The sequence below is a fragment of the Gallus gallus genome, chromosome 4 (assembly GCF_016699485.2).
Source record: "Gallus gallus isolate bGalGal1 chromosome 4, bGalGal1.mat.broiler.GRCg7b, whole genome shotgun sequence".
Taxonomy (NCBI): domain Eukaryota; kingdom Metazoa; phylum Chordata; class Aves; order Galliformes; family Phasianidae; genus Gallus; species Gallus gallus.
In genome coordinates, this window is record NC_052535.1 from 66,045,424 (window position 1) to 66,060,004 (window position 14,581).

The window sequence follows — 14,581 nt, forward strand, 5'->3', positions numbered from 1 at the left end:
TTTTTCAGATCCTCTGTGAATACTTCTTGTCCAGAGAGCACATGTGAACGTACAGGTGAAATACTGCCCCTTCTACAGCAAATCCAACTTTTCCTACTATGCTGGACATCTTCCTCTGAAAACAACTGCAAAAAATGGCCCTCCTCACACTGTAGTTTGGCACTGCATTATTATCTCTTATAATAGTCCTGTCTCTGACACTTGTTGGAAAGAGTGGCTGTTGGTGGCTTTCTCCTGGCTGGCTCATGTCTGCCCCTCTACTTCCACAATAAGTCAGGGCTTGAGCTCTCAATTGATCCCACATTTCTTGACTGCTTGTGCCTTGGTCTAGAGCATGCCATTAGGAGTTCATAATAAATACAGCACAGCAATGGTGTGCAAGAATTCCCACTGTAAGAGGAAATTGTTAAAATGGGGAGGGGAGTGGAATGCTAGTGGTCTGTTTGGCATCTTTCTTGAGTCATTGCATCTTGCTCATGTGCGTGCCATGACACTGTGAGAAATCCTAAATTAAACATAGCTGCAGACCTGAGAATTTGGAAGCTGGTGGCTGTTAATAACTGTTGCTCCTGATGCAATCTGGAGCAGTACATTTGTGTTTAATTTCACATATGCAAGGTTTTTAATTTTTTTTAAATATGCAGAAGTAGAATAATGTACTTTCATTAGGCTTTATTAGCTGAACTGCATTTTGAGGATGGTCAGATTTCTATTGGTTTGATGTAGCACCTTATGGTGATGCAAACCAAGCCTCCCTAAATCGTGAAAGTATACGAAAGGATCACCTAGTGAGTACAAATATTAGAATGCTGTGCTGTGTGTATCAGGAGCTTTGCTTTATTTTAGTTTATATATTTTTCCAAAATCCTGGTTGGTTTTCCTGGTTTCCTGTTCTTTATCTTCCTAGCACACGTACGCTCCTTTTGAGTACTCACTGGATGCCAGAACTGTCCTGAAAACCTGGGAGCTGTGGAGGAGGAGAGGCTTAAAGTAATACAGCCTGTTCCTCTAATGAAAGTCTGTGACTCCAGACAGGAGGAAAAAAAAAAAAAAAAGAGAACATATAATCTCTTTCTGTCTCACCACTGCAGTTAACTGCTGGATGGGATCCACAAAATACATGATAGCGTTACATGCTATCAGCAATGATTTGAATCCTTTTAATGGCTCAGTAGAATGCCTAACACCTAATTGTTGTTGCAGTTTGAAAAAAGTTCCTTTTTTTTTTTTTTTTCCTTCTGGTATTGCATAATGGTTATAGCTTTATCTGAACTCAGTTCCTGCCATTCTTCCTGATGTTGACCATGACGAGCCTGAATTTTTCATGCACGTTTCTCTGTTTTCTTCATAACAAACTTATGAGGTCGAGTGCTAAATGTGTTTTAAATGCTGTCAATGGTTTGACGGACAAATGCTGAGGAGGCTCCTCTGTTTTTTCTGGATGGTGCTATGAGGGCGTTGCATTACGAGGGTGGCAGAATCACCATGTCTGTACAGGAAGCAGCTCTCCCCTTTATGTTTTCAGTTGCACGTTATTGTGCCAGAATTCTGCTATTTGGGCCGAAATTCTCATCCTCAGGAGAGAGGAGGGGGGCTGAGTGGGGATTAGAGCATCTCCAATAATTCACTAATTACTAATTATTTCCACATTGCCTGAACAGTGTTCATCCATCGTAAGCTGCACGTTGGACTGCGCTTATTGGATGTGCTTCACAATGCCAAAGTTTTGATGTGCGCTTATGTTCACATAAGACCTCAGCATACCCCAAGGAGAGGTTTCATCCTCTCTTCTCCTTTCTACTCCGTCTGAACTTGTTCTGCCTGTGCATTGCAGTTTCTCTGGAAAGCTGGAGAGACACAGGAGTAGCTATGAAACAGTGGGAGCACATTGGTGTCAGAGCAAGGGAGTAGATCAGATGGCGTTGGCACCTGTTTCACTCACCACTTTTAGTCATAGCTTAAGATCAGCAAGCTGTCCTTTATCTGTATCAAGTTCCTTTGTAAAGAAGAGTAGGACAAGCCTATTATTACTAAAGGTTGGAAACTTCATATTGGAAAATGTAGTACTTTTTACTAAGCAATAGATCTTCAGTGTAGGTCTTTGCACCCTCTCTCTTGTGGTTTCAAATGACTTCTGCAGTTAAAGCTACACTTCTCTTGTAAATGGGAGAGAAAGCATTAAGACTGCAGAGACTGCAGGGGGAGGGGAAAAAAAAAAAGATAGTTAAGTGAGCGCCTGTAGATGAATCAGTCTCCAGCTGTATTTTATATAATGTTTTTTTTTACTTTTCTCTTACAGAAAAAGTACAGAAAAGGATCTGTGGATATTTCAAGGATTAAATGTGTGGAAGTTGTGCAAAATGATGGTATTATTCCCTGTCAAAATAAATATCCATTTCAGGTATGCTTCTTTGGTTTATATAAAATACAGTGCTCTTTTCAGCACCAGTAAGCTGCTTGAATGTAACTTGCTTGAAATTACTGTCCCTTCTGTCACTGAAACCATTCTCTAGGGCTGTGTTAGGAGATGGTTCAGGATGAGGGCTTGGAAACCATCCCCCAAATGCTCTTCTCCCCCTGGACGCCTTGCTCTTGGAAGTTTTGCCTCTGGAAGTTGGTCTTTTTCTTTCCCCTACACACTCTGCCCAGGTTTTGACTGGAAAGTGCCTTGTCCACTAGAACGGGTTAGCTGGGGCCTATGTTTCCTATCATCTTTTGCATGTATGCTGCTTACATCAAGTGCGTGATTACCATTAATTTATATAGGCATAAGAAAATCAAGATAAACCTCATTGTATTATCTTTCGTTGTGAACCAAATGGAAATAAATGCAGAAAACAAACAGTGAACCAAGCAAAGCATGAGACAAGCATCAAAAGGAATAATAGGATAATTACAAAGCTCTTTCTGCTCTACTGACAGCACCATGTATAAATAAACACTCCCCTGTTTCTTCAATTTTATCCCAAGCTTTTCATGTGACTGAGGACACTCATTTTGCCAAATGTAACAGTTTTTTGCCTTGTTCAGTATATTCCTTTTGCTGAGAAATAGATAAAAGGGCATTATTATATGAGCGTATTTATTGTTATTTTTGGTCTGTTCTGTTCTTTTCCCCTTCAGGTTGTATATGATGCTAATACACTTTATATTTTTGCACCAAGTGCACAAAGCCGGGATCAGTGGGTGAGGAATCTGAAAGAAGGTAATGAAAATTGCCTTCACTTAATATCTGGTGTATTTAGATAGCTTTGCTAGAGCTGTGTGCTGGGTCTGACAAGGATGGCATTACCTCAGTATGTACTTCTCTTACTAAACTCTTGCTATTAGCCCACAACTTTTCTCAATTTTCTTTCTATTATTTTCCCGTGTCACACTGTGTGGGTGCTTTGCTGCTGGGTGGGAACAACTCACCACAAGATAGAAAAATGAAATGGTGAAACTTTTTTTTCCCCTTTCTTTTGAATTGGGCCAGATCGTCATTTGTATATGCGGCATTTGGTGATGGGTATTGGGCATATAGAAGCGTAGAGTGGCTTAGGTTGAAGGGGGACCTTAAAATCATCAAGCTCCAACCCCCTGCATGGGCAGGGCTGCCACCCACCAAATCAGACTGCCCAGGACCTCATCCAACATGGCCTTGAGTGCCTCCAGGGATGGGGTGTTCACGGCTTCACTGGGCAGCCAGTGTCAGTGTCTCCAAACACTCAGACTGATTTCATTTGTTTCTGTAGTCTCGCTGCAATCAGAATTTGAATCTATGCTTTTCTACAGCATGTAGAAAGGGACATGTGCTCAGGAACATGACTTAGTGGAGGGTTGTTAGAGTTAGGGTAGTATGGTTAAGTTGTGGTTGGACTTGATGATCTTTAAGGTCACTTCCAACCTGAGTAATTCTATGATTTTGTGGTTCCATGCAAAACATCCAAGAAGTTTGTCCAAGCTAGTTAATGACATTACTCAAAGGTTTTCTTTCAATGTACCTCGCCAGTATGATGGACCTGCTGATGGTCTTACACTGATGTAAAATAACAGGGGACATCTCCACTGAAGTATGATTCTGATTATTGCTGTTGTAGTGAGTAAAGATCATTTTCTCAAGAGCCTCTTGATTGCGTTCTGCTGCCATCAATCATATGGTGGTTTCTGAAACTCAGCAGACTTGTAGGATGGGGGTGAGGAGCTTGCTGAACCAACTACAGGCGTTGTGCCATGGAATAGTGGTGCATGTCAGCTAACTCTCTCGAGATCACTAACTGTAGAGGAAATTTTGAGTCATTTGTGGCAGTAACAAAAGGAAAAGAGGCAGCCAGAGCTGCAGCCACCCAGCTGTGTTGCAGGGGGCAGGTGGGTGCCTAAGCCTGTTGGGGTGAGCCCTGGCCCTCTGCCCTCTGGAGGCAACCTGCTGGAGTAGCTGGTGTAGGCAGGGAGTATAGCACTCTCTTCTGGAGTACAGTTGTGTGTGGCCCTACAAATTCCACCTGCCATCAGTGTATGCCCTCCATGTAGACTTGAGAAAAGTTCCTCAAGAAAAGCAATGCTACAGTAAGGAAAATTATGCTTCACGTCAAAAGTATTTTAAAAGTCAAGGGCAGTCATGCTTTTTTATTATTATTCTTGGTTTGTTTGTTTGACCTTTGCTCTTTATTTCCTGTAGGAATAAAGAACAACAGCAATATAATGATAAAATATCATCCTAAATTCTGGACAGAAGGAATTTATCAGTGCTGCAGACAGACAGAAAAATTAGCACCTGGGTGTGAAAAATACAATCTTTTTGAAAATAGTAAGTACATGTGTTCTTACGTGAAATGGTGTTGGCCTATGATCATGTCATCACACTTGAATGCTGTAGGTTGTGGGGAAATTTACAGAGCAGGGGGACTCAGTCACACTGTGCCTAGATTAAATCAAAATATTTTTTATCTCCAAGTACTCTGTGTAAAAATAAATAAATAAATGAGTGAGTTGTCCTCCCAAAAAACATTTGGAGACATCTGCAAGGAATCACTGAGGTTGCTGAATTTGTTTTCCACTTGCCTTGTTTTTCCCATGTAAAACTTATTTGACCAGGTGTTTACCTCATACCAAGGTTAAAACCTCATGGTAAATAAGGTTCAGATGTTAATCTTTGCCAGTTCTTCATTTGAATAAATGGCTCTTGTGTACCTGTGTAAAAGAATAATAACCCTGATGGAATCAGAGAAGTTACACCAAAGTGAAAATGGTACAAGAGGGTAACCAGGCTTAATGAATTTGCAGACACGTGGCTCAGGTTTCGTAGAAGTTTGCAAACGTTCAAATGCTGAACCTAGGTGAGACATCACTTCCAAATGCTTATGACTCTTCCAGCATGCAAATCACAGCCTGTGCTTGTTCAGCAGTGTGTGCTGTGGCATGCAAGAGTGTGAAAGCGTGACCCTCAGTGTAATATTGCTCTGCATAACAATACAGTAATTATTTGTCCTTGAACTTGATTCAAGGAATCCTCCTTATTAAGAAAAGAAGTGGCACCAATGCTCACCTCCTGGTAAAATCAGGAGTGCCAAGGTGGTTCCCTTGTTCACAGCCTTGAGTGGCAGTGGTTCGGAACTGTGGATTCCATTCCATTAAAAGAGGAATAAAGGATTGCTCGTGGTTGCCCTTATTCTACAAGATCTTTTGAATGGAAAAAAGAAGCACAGGAGAAAAAAAATACTTTTGGACCCAAGAAGTAATTTTAAAACTACCTTTTTATACAACTTTACACATTTCTATACAAAAAGTAGCCATTGACAGGGCCTGTTGTGAACATTGCTTACTCTCTGAGATAGACTTTTTTCACAGGACACTTAATGCTTTTCTGTGCTCTGTTTCTAGGTGTAGTAACACTGCCCTTGCCAATGCCAGAAAAAAGTATGGTAGGTATCTATGCTGCTAGTAGAGATGGTCCAAGAGTAAGCACTATGGGGACTGCGACGCTGTGAATGTCCCATGCATGCCTCAGCCTGACCCCCACAGCTCCCGCATGGGACAGTCAAAACCAGCCCAGCCTTTGCCTCTGGGCTGCTCAGCTGGTTTGCAGGGGTGTAATAGCAGAGGTGGAGTGGAGGGGAATCAAAGAACGGAGTGGGATGATGATAATTTTGTGTCATTTTCAGCGAAGGCCGCCACCACCTGTTCCTCCAGCTGAGGAAAATGATAACGATGAGGAGGAGATAGTGGTTGCGATGTATGACTTCCAGCCCACAGAATGTCATGATTTAAGGTTAGATAAAGGTGAAGAATATATGGTAATTGAGAAGAATGACATTCACTGGTGGAAGGCAAGAGACAAGCATGGGTAAATATGAGTTTCTTTCTTATAATGTTATTTAGGTTACTTTGATGTTGTAGTAGTTTACATTTGTTAACATGCAATCAATATAAACATGTAAACAAATTTGCACCAATTCTTTATTCCCACATAGAATCCAATAATACTAATAAAAAATAGAAATCTCAGTAGATTGTGGAGACTGATGCAGAACTGTAAGCTTTTACAGTGATATTTCCTGTCAGACTCTATGGTTTCCGAGTTAGTGTCAGCAGGCTGCAAAACCTGGTTTGGCTGGTCTGGTACTCCTGGTGTCAGGCAATGGGTCATTTGGGAGCATCGTGGTTGATGTTCAGATCAGCAGGCTCTAATTTCCAAGCTTGAATGATCATTACCTTGTTTGACAGTGGATCATTAAGGCTGGTCTTTGAAAGAGCTGAGAGAGCTGCAGTGAGATCCCTTAATAACTGTCATGTTTTAACTTCAGTTCTCCCGTGTTTACATCTTTTCACGTGATTTCAAAACTGAAAGCAACCAAACTGCAATATTGATCAGGTCAATGTTGTGAGCAGTTAAGGGTAATTGTGAGTTAATGCATACAGCAGAGCTGCTGTTGCAGTCTCCAGTGCAACCTCTGACCACAGAGTTGTTTCCTTCCCTCTTCTCTTAGCTTTGTTGCACATTTCTGCTCACTATGCAACTCTTTAGGTGCAGTGAAGGCTAATGTGGAAATGATGATGTGGAAAATTCATTACTGAGAAATGAGTAGTAGATTGGGTAGCTCAGTAAAAAAATAAAAAAATAAAAAATGAATGAGTGCTAGTGACCTCTGGTAATTAGCAGAATTAACACAGTCTTCTGGGCATGTAATTTTACATCTTTTTGCTCAGAGTATATATTACATATTCTTTTAGGCATGAAGGATATATCCCAAGCAACTACGTAACAGGAAAGAAGTCCAACAACCTTGATCAATATGAGTAAGTGAATGTTTGAACTAAAATGTGGAATATCATAAAATGAAAGCTATGCTTTAGGAATTACAATCCATTTTTTTATGTTTTGAAATCATATATTGTTGTAAACATTAAAAGCAGTTCTATTTACTATAGCAATGATCTGGGAGATTAAACTTAAATATTTTAAATGTACATATATTTGTTCTGGTTCTGCTTGCTGATTTTTGTTGTGATTTGTAAAGTAGACTCAAGACAAAGATGGCCATCAGGCAAGTAGTTTCTAGAATATTAGTATTAAAAGCAAACAAACAAAAACTTTATCAAAAATAAACCAAACCACAAAACCCTCAGAGTCTCCTGGTAGAAAAAGAAATTTATCCATTTTAAATGTGCTGAATGTTTTTTAATGTTAAAGTGATATGCCTATCCATGATGTGGCAGGAAGATAAAAGAGGAGAAAACAGCAGAAATTGTACGAAGTAAACATAACATCAGATATTTTGCAAGGAAGCTCTCATTTTCAACAGAGTATTTCACTTGGTGCATTTGAAGTCTCAGTGTATTCCTGCAATTTATCAGCTGTGAAAGTATAGAGAGGTTTTTTATTTATTTTATTTTTCCAATTTAATTACGAAGTAGATATTTAAGAGCACCAGGATAAAATTGGAGACTGATCTCCAAGCCTGTTCCTGAAGTTACTGAGTAACAGCTGGCAGACAGCTTGGCAGATGACTGGGCCGCATATAGATAGCTGCTTCAGGGCCACCACGAGGCTGCTGGCCTGCCCTCAGGCTTTAAGAAGTGTTTTGCTCAAAAATTATTCAAATTTCCTGAACTTTATTGGTTTGTGTGAGATCTCTCTGGATTTATTTCAAGGTATTTCTATGGGTAAACTCTACAATGACTGGGTTTTTTTTTTTTTTGTACATTTACTCAGCTACGGTTCTTGACCTTTAATATCACAAAATTATCAAAATGGTAACTTTGCAATACTTGGTTTTAAACCTTTTGCATAAATGGAGTGCCTGGGAGAACTTTTGGTTAGGTGCTGGTGTTGTGTTGCAGATGGTACAGCAGGAACCTGAACCGCAGCAAGGCAGAACAGCTCCTTAGAAATGAGGTGAGTACGGCAGCCTTGCATACAAACCACGGCATTTCCTTAAACCTACTTAAGCTAACGTTTCATTTTGGCATGTGCAAATCACAGAATAAGTACGAAGGACATGCAGCTTAAAGTTATTTGTGGTATGAAGCTGTCAATGTGCTTGCATTTTAGGACAAAGAAGGTGGTTTTGTGGTGAGAGATTCAAGTCAGCCTGGCCTGTATACAGTTTCCCTTTATACAAAATTTGGAGGGTAAGTTTCTGTGTCCACCCTGCATACTTTACCTTGTCTGAATTTGTATGCATGTACTCTGAAACTCTTGGCCTGGAGGGAAGGTCAGGAGAGAGCTCAGCAAAGAGGGGAGGGCTGCTAGTTAGAAGAAATGGGTGACATAACATCAGCTTCTTGACTCTATGCTTAGGCCACATTGGGTTTGATCCAGTGTAGCTCTGACCTGCCACCTAAAAAAGGGAGGCTCTGACATTCTTTTCAGTCTTTTCCTTTGTGCCAGCCTATTTGCTCATGTGGGGAGCTGTGTTGAGGAGCAAGCCAAACTGAGAATTAATTCTTGTGGGTTAATCTTCAATAAATGACGTTGTTTTACTTGTTTTTTTTCAGAGAAGGTTCATCAGGAATAAGACACTACCATATAAAAGAAACAGTGACCTCTCCAAAGCAATACTACCTTGCAGAAAAACATCTCTTTAACTCCATTCCAGAAATCATTGAGTATCACAAACATAATGCAGCAGGTAGATGGACTGAATTTTTCCTGTCACTATGGGTTGTTTTGATAAGGAGTCTGAGGTTTTTAACGAAGGCTTTTAGGATTTTATAGATCCTAGATATAGAAGACTGCATTAAACTGCATTTCACATTTTTTTCAACATACCCAATCATTCGAAAGATTGTGCATATATACATATACATACATATATATATATAATGTGTATGTAACTTTATATAATCTGTGTTTATACCCACACCCACTTGCTATTCCTGTTATTAGCTAAGCGTGGTGGCTAGAGACCAGCAGCAGGACTGAGCCTCTGGCTTTTTGAGGCCAACTGGTATTTTCTTTCCATCAGTACTTTCTTTAACACTGTACACATTGCTCTTTTGCCATTTCTATTTGCTTGTTGTACAGTGAGCTATATCCTTTTTTTCCAGCTGAGGCCCAAACACAGAACAAACGATGGTAAAGATGTGGCAAAGTTAATTTTTGACAGTCTTCAGTGCACTCTGATGCACAGCATAACAGAAGAACTGCTTTATTGGATCAGGAAAAAAGGCACTCATTTTGTGTTGTTTCTAACATTGGCCTTTAGCTCAGAGCAGACTGGGGAAGTACTATCCCTGCCTAAGTACTCTCTAGGTGCTAGTTTATTTTACCAGTGGGTCACCACAACTTGAAATGATAAAAAGAAAGTAGAAAACAAGTGTGGAGAACAGACATACTTTTTTCAGGAAATAAGTGTGAAACCAGAGGGTTTTATATGTGCAAAACAGAAATGATCAAAAGTAACATTGTGAATATGCATTTTGGACAGCCTTTCCGATCTGGTTTATGAAAGAGATGGTCTATGCTCAGTCTTTGCTGGTGCTGGCATAATTGTAAAGCACAAATACTTATATTTATGTCTATCTTTTCACAGTAAAGTGGATGCAGCAAGTTAGATTCAGCGAGTGCTCTTGTGTACTCTTGTAGCCACTTTGACTAGTCAAAGCAATGCGTTAGCACAGAATGTGGTCAAAGCTGTATATGAGCTTATTGCTAATCATTTTTGGAGTCTGCAGTGAACAAATGGCTTACTTGCTACCTGGCACTATTTCAGAAGTAAACAGTCTCTTTTGAATTACCTTTGATCATCAGGTCTTGTTACCAGGCTGCGTTACCCAGTGACGCCAAAGAAGACAGCAGCACCAACAACTGCAGGATTCAGCTATGGTAACTGTGTCATATTGATCTATACACCTTTTCTGATGATTTCATATGTATAAGTGGCCACAATATTTTCTAAAAATTTTGGTAGTTTTGTACTATTGTTGCCTATTCTAACTAACTAGTGGGTTTAAGTTGTACTTTTGACACCACTGCGCAGAGAATTGCCATGGAAAGGCCACCAGAGGCAGTAACAGTGTGTGTGGTGCTGAAGGGTGCTGTGTGGAGGAACAGAGCCTGTTGCTGGTGCTCCAGTATCTTCCTCCATGTTTTTGTGGGCACTTTGGGTTCTGCCTTGTTAAAGAGCTGTGCCTTTGCCTGCTTAATAAGCCTTCAGACTTCATACTCAAACTTGTTCCTTTGATCTTTGCAGAGGTGGATTTATTAATTTGTTTCTTAATGTTTTGAGTGATCTGTTTTTAACCACAGCAGACCAACTGACGCTATCAGCTTTTATGCTTTGGCAGAGCTTTGTATGATGGTAGCATGTTGAATCAAGTCTGACAATATCCATATTTATTTACTGGCTTCAGGAAATTTTGACTTTTCACCTTCTGTGTTGGTCAACAACTAAAAGTTGTGTCTAGATACCAAGAAAATACTTTTTTTTTTTTTATATGGATGTACTATATTTTCACGTTAATTCTAAAAAGTTTTCTCCCTAATTTTCTGGAAAGTTTCCCTTCCTCTTCCCTACCAGTTCAGCCCATATCCTAACATAACAGTCAGCGATTCTTGCTTGTTATGGTTTTGCAGAGAAGTGGGAAATCAATCCATCGGAGCTGACTTTCATGAGAGAGCTGGGGAGTGGCCTGTTTGGAGTAGTGCGCCTTGGGAAATGGAGAGCACAGTACAAAGTGGCCATCAAAGCAATTCGGGAAGGCGCGATGTATGAGGAGGATTTTATTGAAGAAGCCAAAGTGATGATGTGAGTTGCTGCACAGTGCTTGGGACCTTTATTCTTGGCCTCTGATGGCATATACTAGTTATGGAAAAATCACTTCAGGCGGGTGTATTTTAGCAGTATTGGGAGGTGGAAAGCAGTAACTCCATGATGCTGATCTTTTCAGGAAACTAACGCATCCGAAGTTAGTTCAGCTGTATGGTGTGTGCACACAACAGAGACCCATCTACATTGTGACAGAGTTCATGGAGCATGGCTGCCTTCTGAATTACCTAAGACAAAAACGTGGGGTTTTGAGTAAAGATGTCCTACTCACGATGTGCCAAGATGTCTGCGAGGGAATGGAGTACCTGGAGAGGAACAGCTTTATCCACAGAGACCTGGTAACATCCCATCATGAAATACACTTGCTTCTACACTTGTAGAAGACTACAAGTAATTTGACTCTTCAGGTTCTAAGCAAATATCCAAAGCTGCGATGTACAGAAAAAGAGGTTGTGTTTATCTCTTGAGAAAATAGAATAAAATCTCTCAGAAGTTTATAGAAAGTTGATAGCTATTTGTGCTGAAATAACTGTGTATCTTTATTGGTACTATTTTTACCACTCCAAAATGCCTTGAGATCATAATTTTTCCTGGTGACTTTGACAACTAAACCATTTTGAAAACAAAAACAAAAACAAAACAATGCTACCAGGAGCAAATACATATGCAACTTTTCTTCTGGGCCATAGTGGGAATATGCCACTGTGCTTGGTGAATCAGTGAACTGCCCTAACTGAGGGCAAGGCCTCATCAGACCAATTTGTCTAAGAGACTGAAAATTTTAATGCAAAACTAATGATTCTTTTTGCAGGCTGCCAGGAACTGCTTGGTGAATGATTTGGGAGTGGTCAAAGTATCTGATTTTGGGATGACAAGGTATGGCTGAGTGTGCAAACATAAGTGTAGTGATACTGGAAAATTTACCTAGCCCTTCTTCTTTTCTGTAAGAGAAGACACACCAAATAAGGTTACAGGGAAAAATGATCTTTTTTTGACCTCTCTAAGGAACATCCTTTTATTCATTTTTTCCAGTGCCTTTAAAGATTATTTGCTCTGTAGTGATGTGACTTGTTCCTTCTAAATTATGGAAAAACAAAGCTGTGTAGTTTATTCTTTAGAGAATTAAGTGTCTCTGGTTCTTACTTTGAGAATCACAGAATCGCAGGGATTGGGTCTAAACAGACTCCATGGTCTGACTGATCTTTTATTAGATTTTTTCTGTTTAAAAACAAAACAAAACCTCAAAAAAAAAAAAAAAGCAACGCAACAGTTGATGAACTATGACCTGCTTGACTTTTGCCACTTTTCTGTGCTACTGCTCTTGCATGTCCCTTGGTGTCTAAGTTCAGACTGACCAGTGAGAAACACAGCAAGAAATTAAATATTTTGCATTGTTTTTCTTGTAATATAGGCATTTGACTTGCAAGCAGCCTAGACTTGTGTAGCTAATAATCACATGAGAAGACTCCAGGGTAATAGGAAAAGAAACAGTGTCTTGACAGAGACCCTAGGGCAGGTCTATGCTCATTTTATCGTGTGATACTAAGTCATGGCCTTTAGGTGGCAGTAAGAGCTGCAAATATTCGGTTCCAGATCTAAATAACGATTTGTAGGCTTGGAGGCCAACTGAAAGACGTGACGTTTTCTTTTTAGGTATGTCCTTGATGATCAATACACAAGCTCCTCAGGGGCTAAATTTCCTGTGAAGTGGTGCCCGCCAGAAGTTTTTAATTACAGTCGATTCAGCAGCAAGTCAGATGTCTGGTCGTTCGGTAAGGTGTTTATCACTGAAACAAAGCACTATTTTTACATTTTGTCAATAGCAGTTAAACTCTAGTTATTGGGTAGTATTCACACATCTAAGAAGGAGCTCAGAGAAATCATTTGCTGTGGTTTTATGCTTGCATGAAGCTCCACAGAGGTTATTAGAGGTGTTATGTATTAAAACATGCTACTAGAATAAAGTTTGTTCAGTGATGACGTGTGCAGGCTTGTTCTGTAATATGGATTTCAAACTATTTTTTCCTTTTAGTAAGCCTGAGTCCAGAGCTCAAAATAAACATCTATTTTAAGAAATTATTTGTTTGCTTACTTAATGTTTATTTAATTTTTTTTAGGTGTTTTAATGTGGGAAGTGTTTACAGAAGGAAAAATGCCCTTCGAAAAAAGTTCCAACTATGATGTGGTAACTATGGTTAGCCAAGGGCATCGTTTGTACCGCCCCAAACTAGCCTGCAAGCAGGTATATGAAGTCATGATGATGTGCTGGCAGGAGGTAAGCACATTTTTATTTTTGCCTTTGAATTGAAAAAAGTCAACCTAGCAACCAAATCAATCTGTATTGCAGCATTCTTCCTATAACCAGGGCATCAAGGCCTGAGATCCCAGAAGACTTATTTCTTAGTGAATGGCTCTTATATGAGGATAATAGCTGTTGGCTGCTAGGACAGAAAAGAGCAGGGTGTCTTTTCTGTATAGGTGGTGCGAGAAAGGCATAAAGGATAAGGATTCAAGGATAAGAAGGTGCTCCTTTATCTACTGCAGATAGGGTGCAGTAGGTGAGATGCAGACCACAGCTGAATGTTTGTAGACAACTTGTAAATTTGCTGCAACAAGAGTCAACTAAGTCAAGGAGAGAGAACTGTTCTGTATAGGGATCAATGTGAGAAAGGCTTTAGTTCAGTGACAAACATATACCTTAGGTGAGAAGAAGGGAGGGGAAAAGTGGGGCAGAGCAGTCAAATATAGTTCTGATACAACTGAGATGAATTGAACACATGCTTTGCACACAAAATGTGGGTGAGAAAATAAAAAGGTACAAGACTGTTTTCCTGTGATGTGATAGTTGACAGTCTTGCAGCTATATGTCTCTCTCAGGTATTCATGTGCACAACTGTAATGATAAAAGGCACTGAAGAAATTTCTGTGAAATAAATGAACTGTAAGATTAGTAATAAAATGAAATAATCACTAAGTCTTTATTGATCATGATTATTTCTGTGTACAAGCACTGCTAGCAAAACTGTATTAGTCAAAATAGTCCGGAACTGAGGACTTGTTTCCATATTGCCTCACTTTGTTAATTATCATGGAAACATGATATTAAAGCAGAAACCGTATGAAAAAGTTAGTTGTACTTAATTAATTGCCTCCAATTTTCAGAGAGCAATCAGAGGAACTAAGAATGGAAAGAGCTAAATGATTGATTTCTCATGTGTCTTTGCTGCATTGGCTGCTGAGGGAAGTCTGCTTTTTTCCTGTAAGAAAGATGACATACTGTCTGACACCTGTCTTGATTGAGAAGGAGCTGGAACAAGAAGTAGTTAGTCATC

At 39.7% G+C, this 14,581-nt stretch overlaps 1 protein-coding gene across 11 annotated transcripts in view; it reads left to right on the plus strand.

Annotated features, from left to right (window-relative positions):
• Window positions 1-14,581, plus strand: part of TEC (tec protein tyrosine kinase) — a 59,003-nt gene that overhangs the window by 42,028 nt on the left and 2,394 nt on the right. For all 11 annotated transcript variants that reach the window (XM_046939936.1, XM_046939937.1, XM_046939938.1 and 8 more), the window contains 15 exons: window positions 2,300-2,401; window positions 3,124-3,205; window positions 4,658-4,786; window positions 5,860-5,900; window positions 6,141-6,322; window positions 7,210-7,275; window positions 8,320-8,374; window positions 8,531-8,610; window positions 8,977-9,110; window positions 10,232-10,306; window positions 11,057-11,228; window positions 11,371-11,587; window positions 12,061-12,125; window positions 12,903-13,021; window positions 13,367-13,524. In XM_046939936.1, coding sequence (XP_046795892.1) covers window positions 2,300-2,401; window positions 3,124-3,205; window positions 4,658-4,786; window positions 5,860-5,900; window positions 6,141-6,322; window positions 7,210-7,275; window positions 8,320-8,374; window positions 8,531-8,610; window positions 8,977-9,110; window positions 10,232-10,306; window positions 11,057-11,228; window positions 11,371-11,587; window positions 12,061-12,125; window positions 12,903-13,021; window positions 13,367-13,524 — 1,677 coding nt within the window. The remainder of the gene's footprint in view (window positions 1-2,299; window positions 2,402-3,123; window positions 3,206-4,657; window positions 4,787-5,859; window positions 5,901-6,140; window positions 6,323-7,209; window positions 7,276-8,319; window positions 8,375-8,530; window positions 8,611-8,976; window positions 9,111-10,231; window positions 10,307-11,056; window positions 11,229-11,370; window positions 11,588-12,060; window positions 12,126-12,902; window positions 13,022-13,366; window positions 13,525-14,581) is intronic.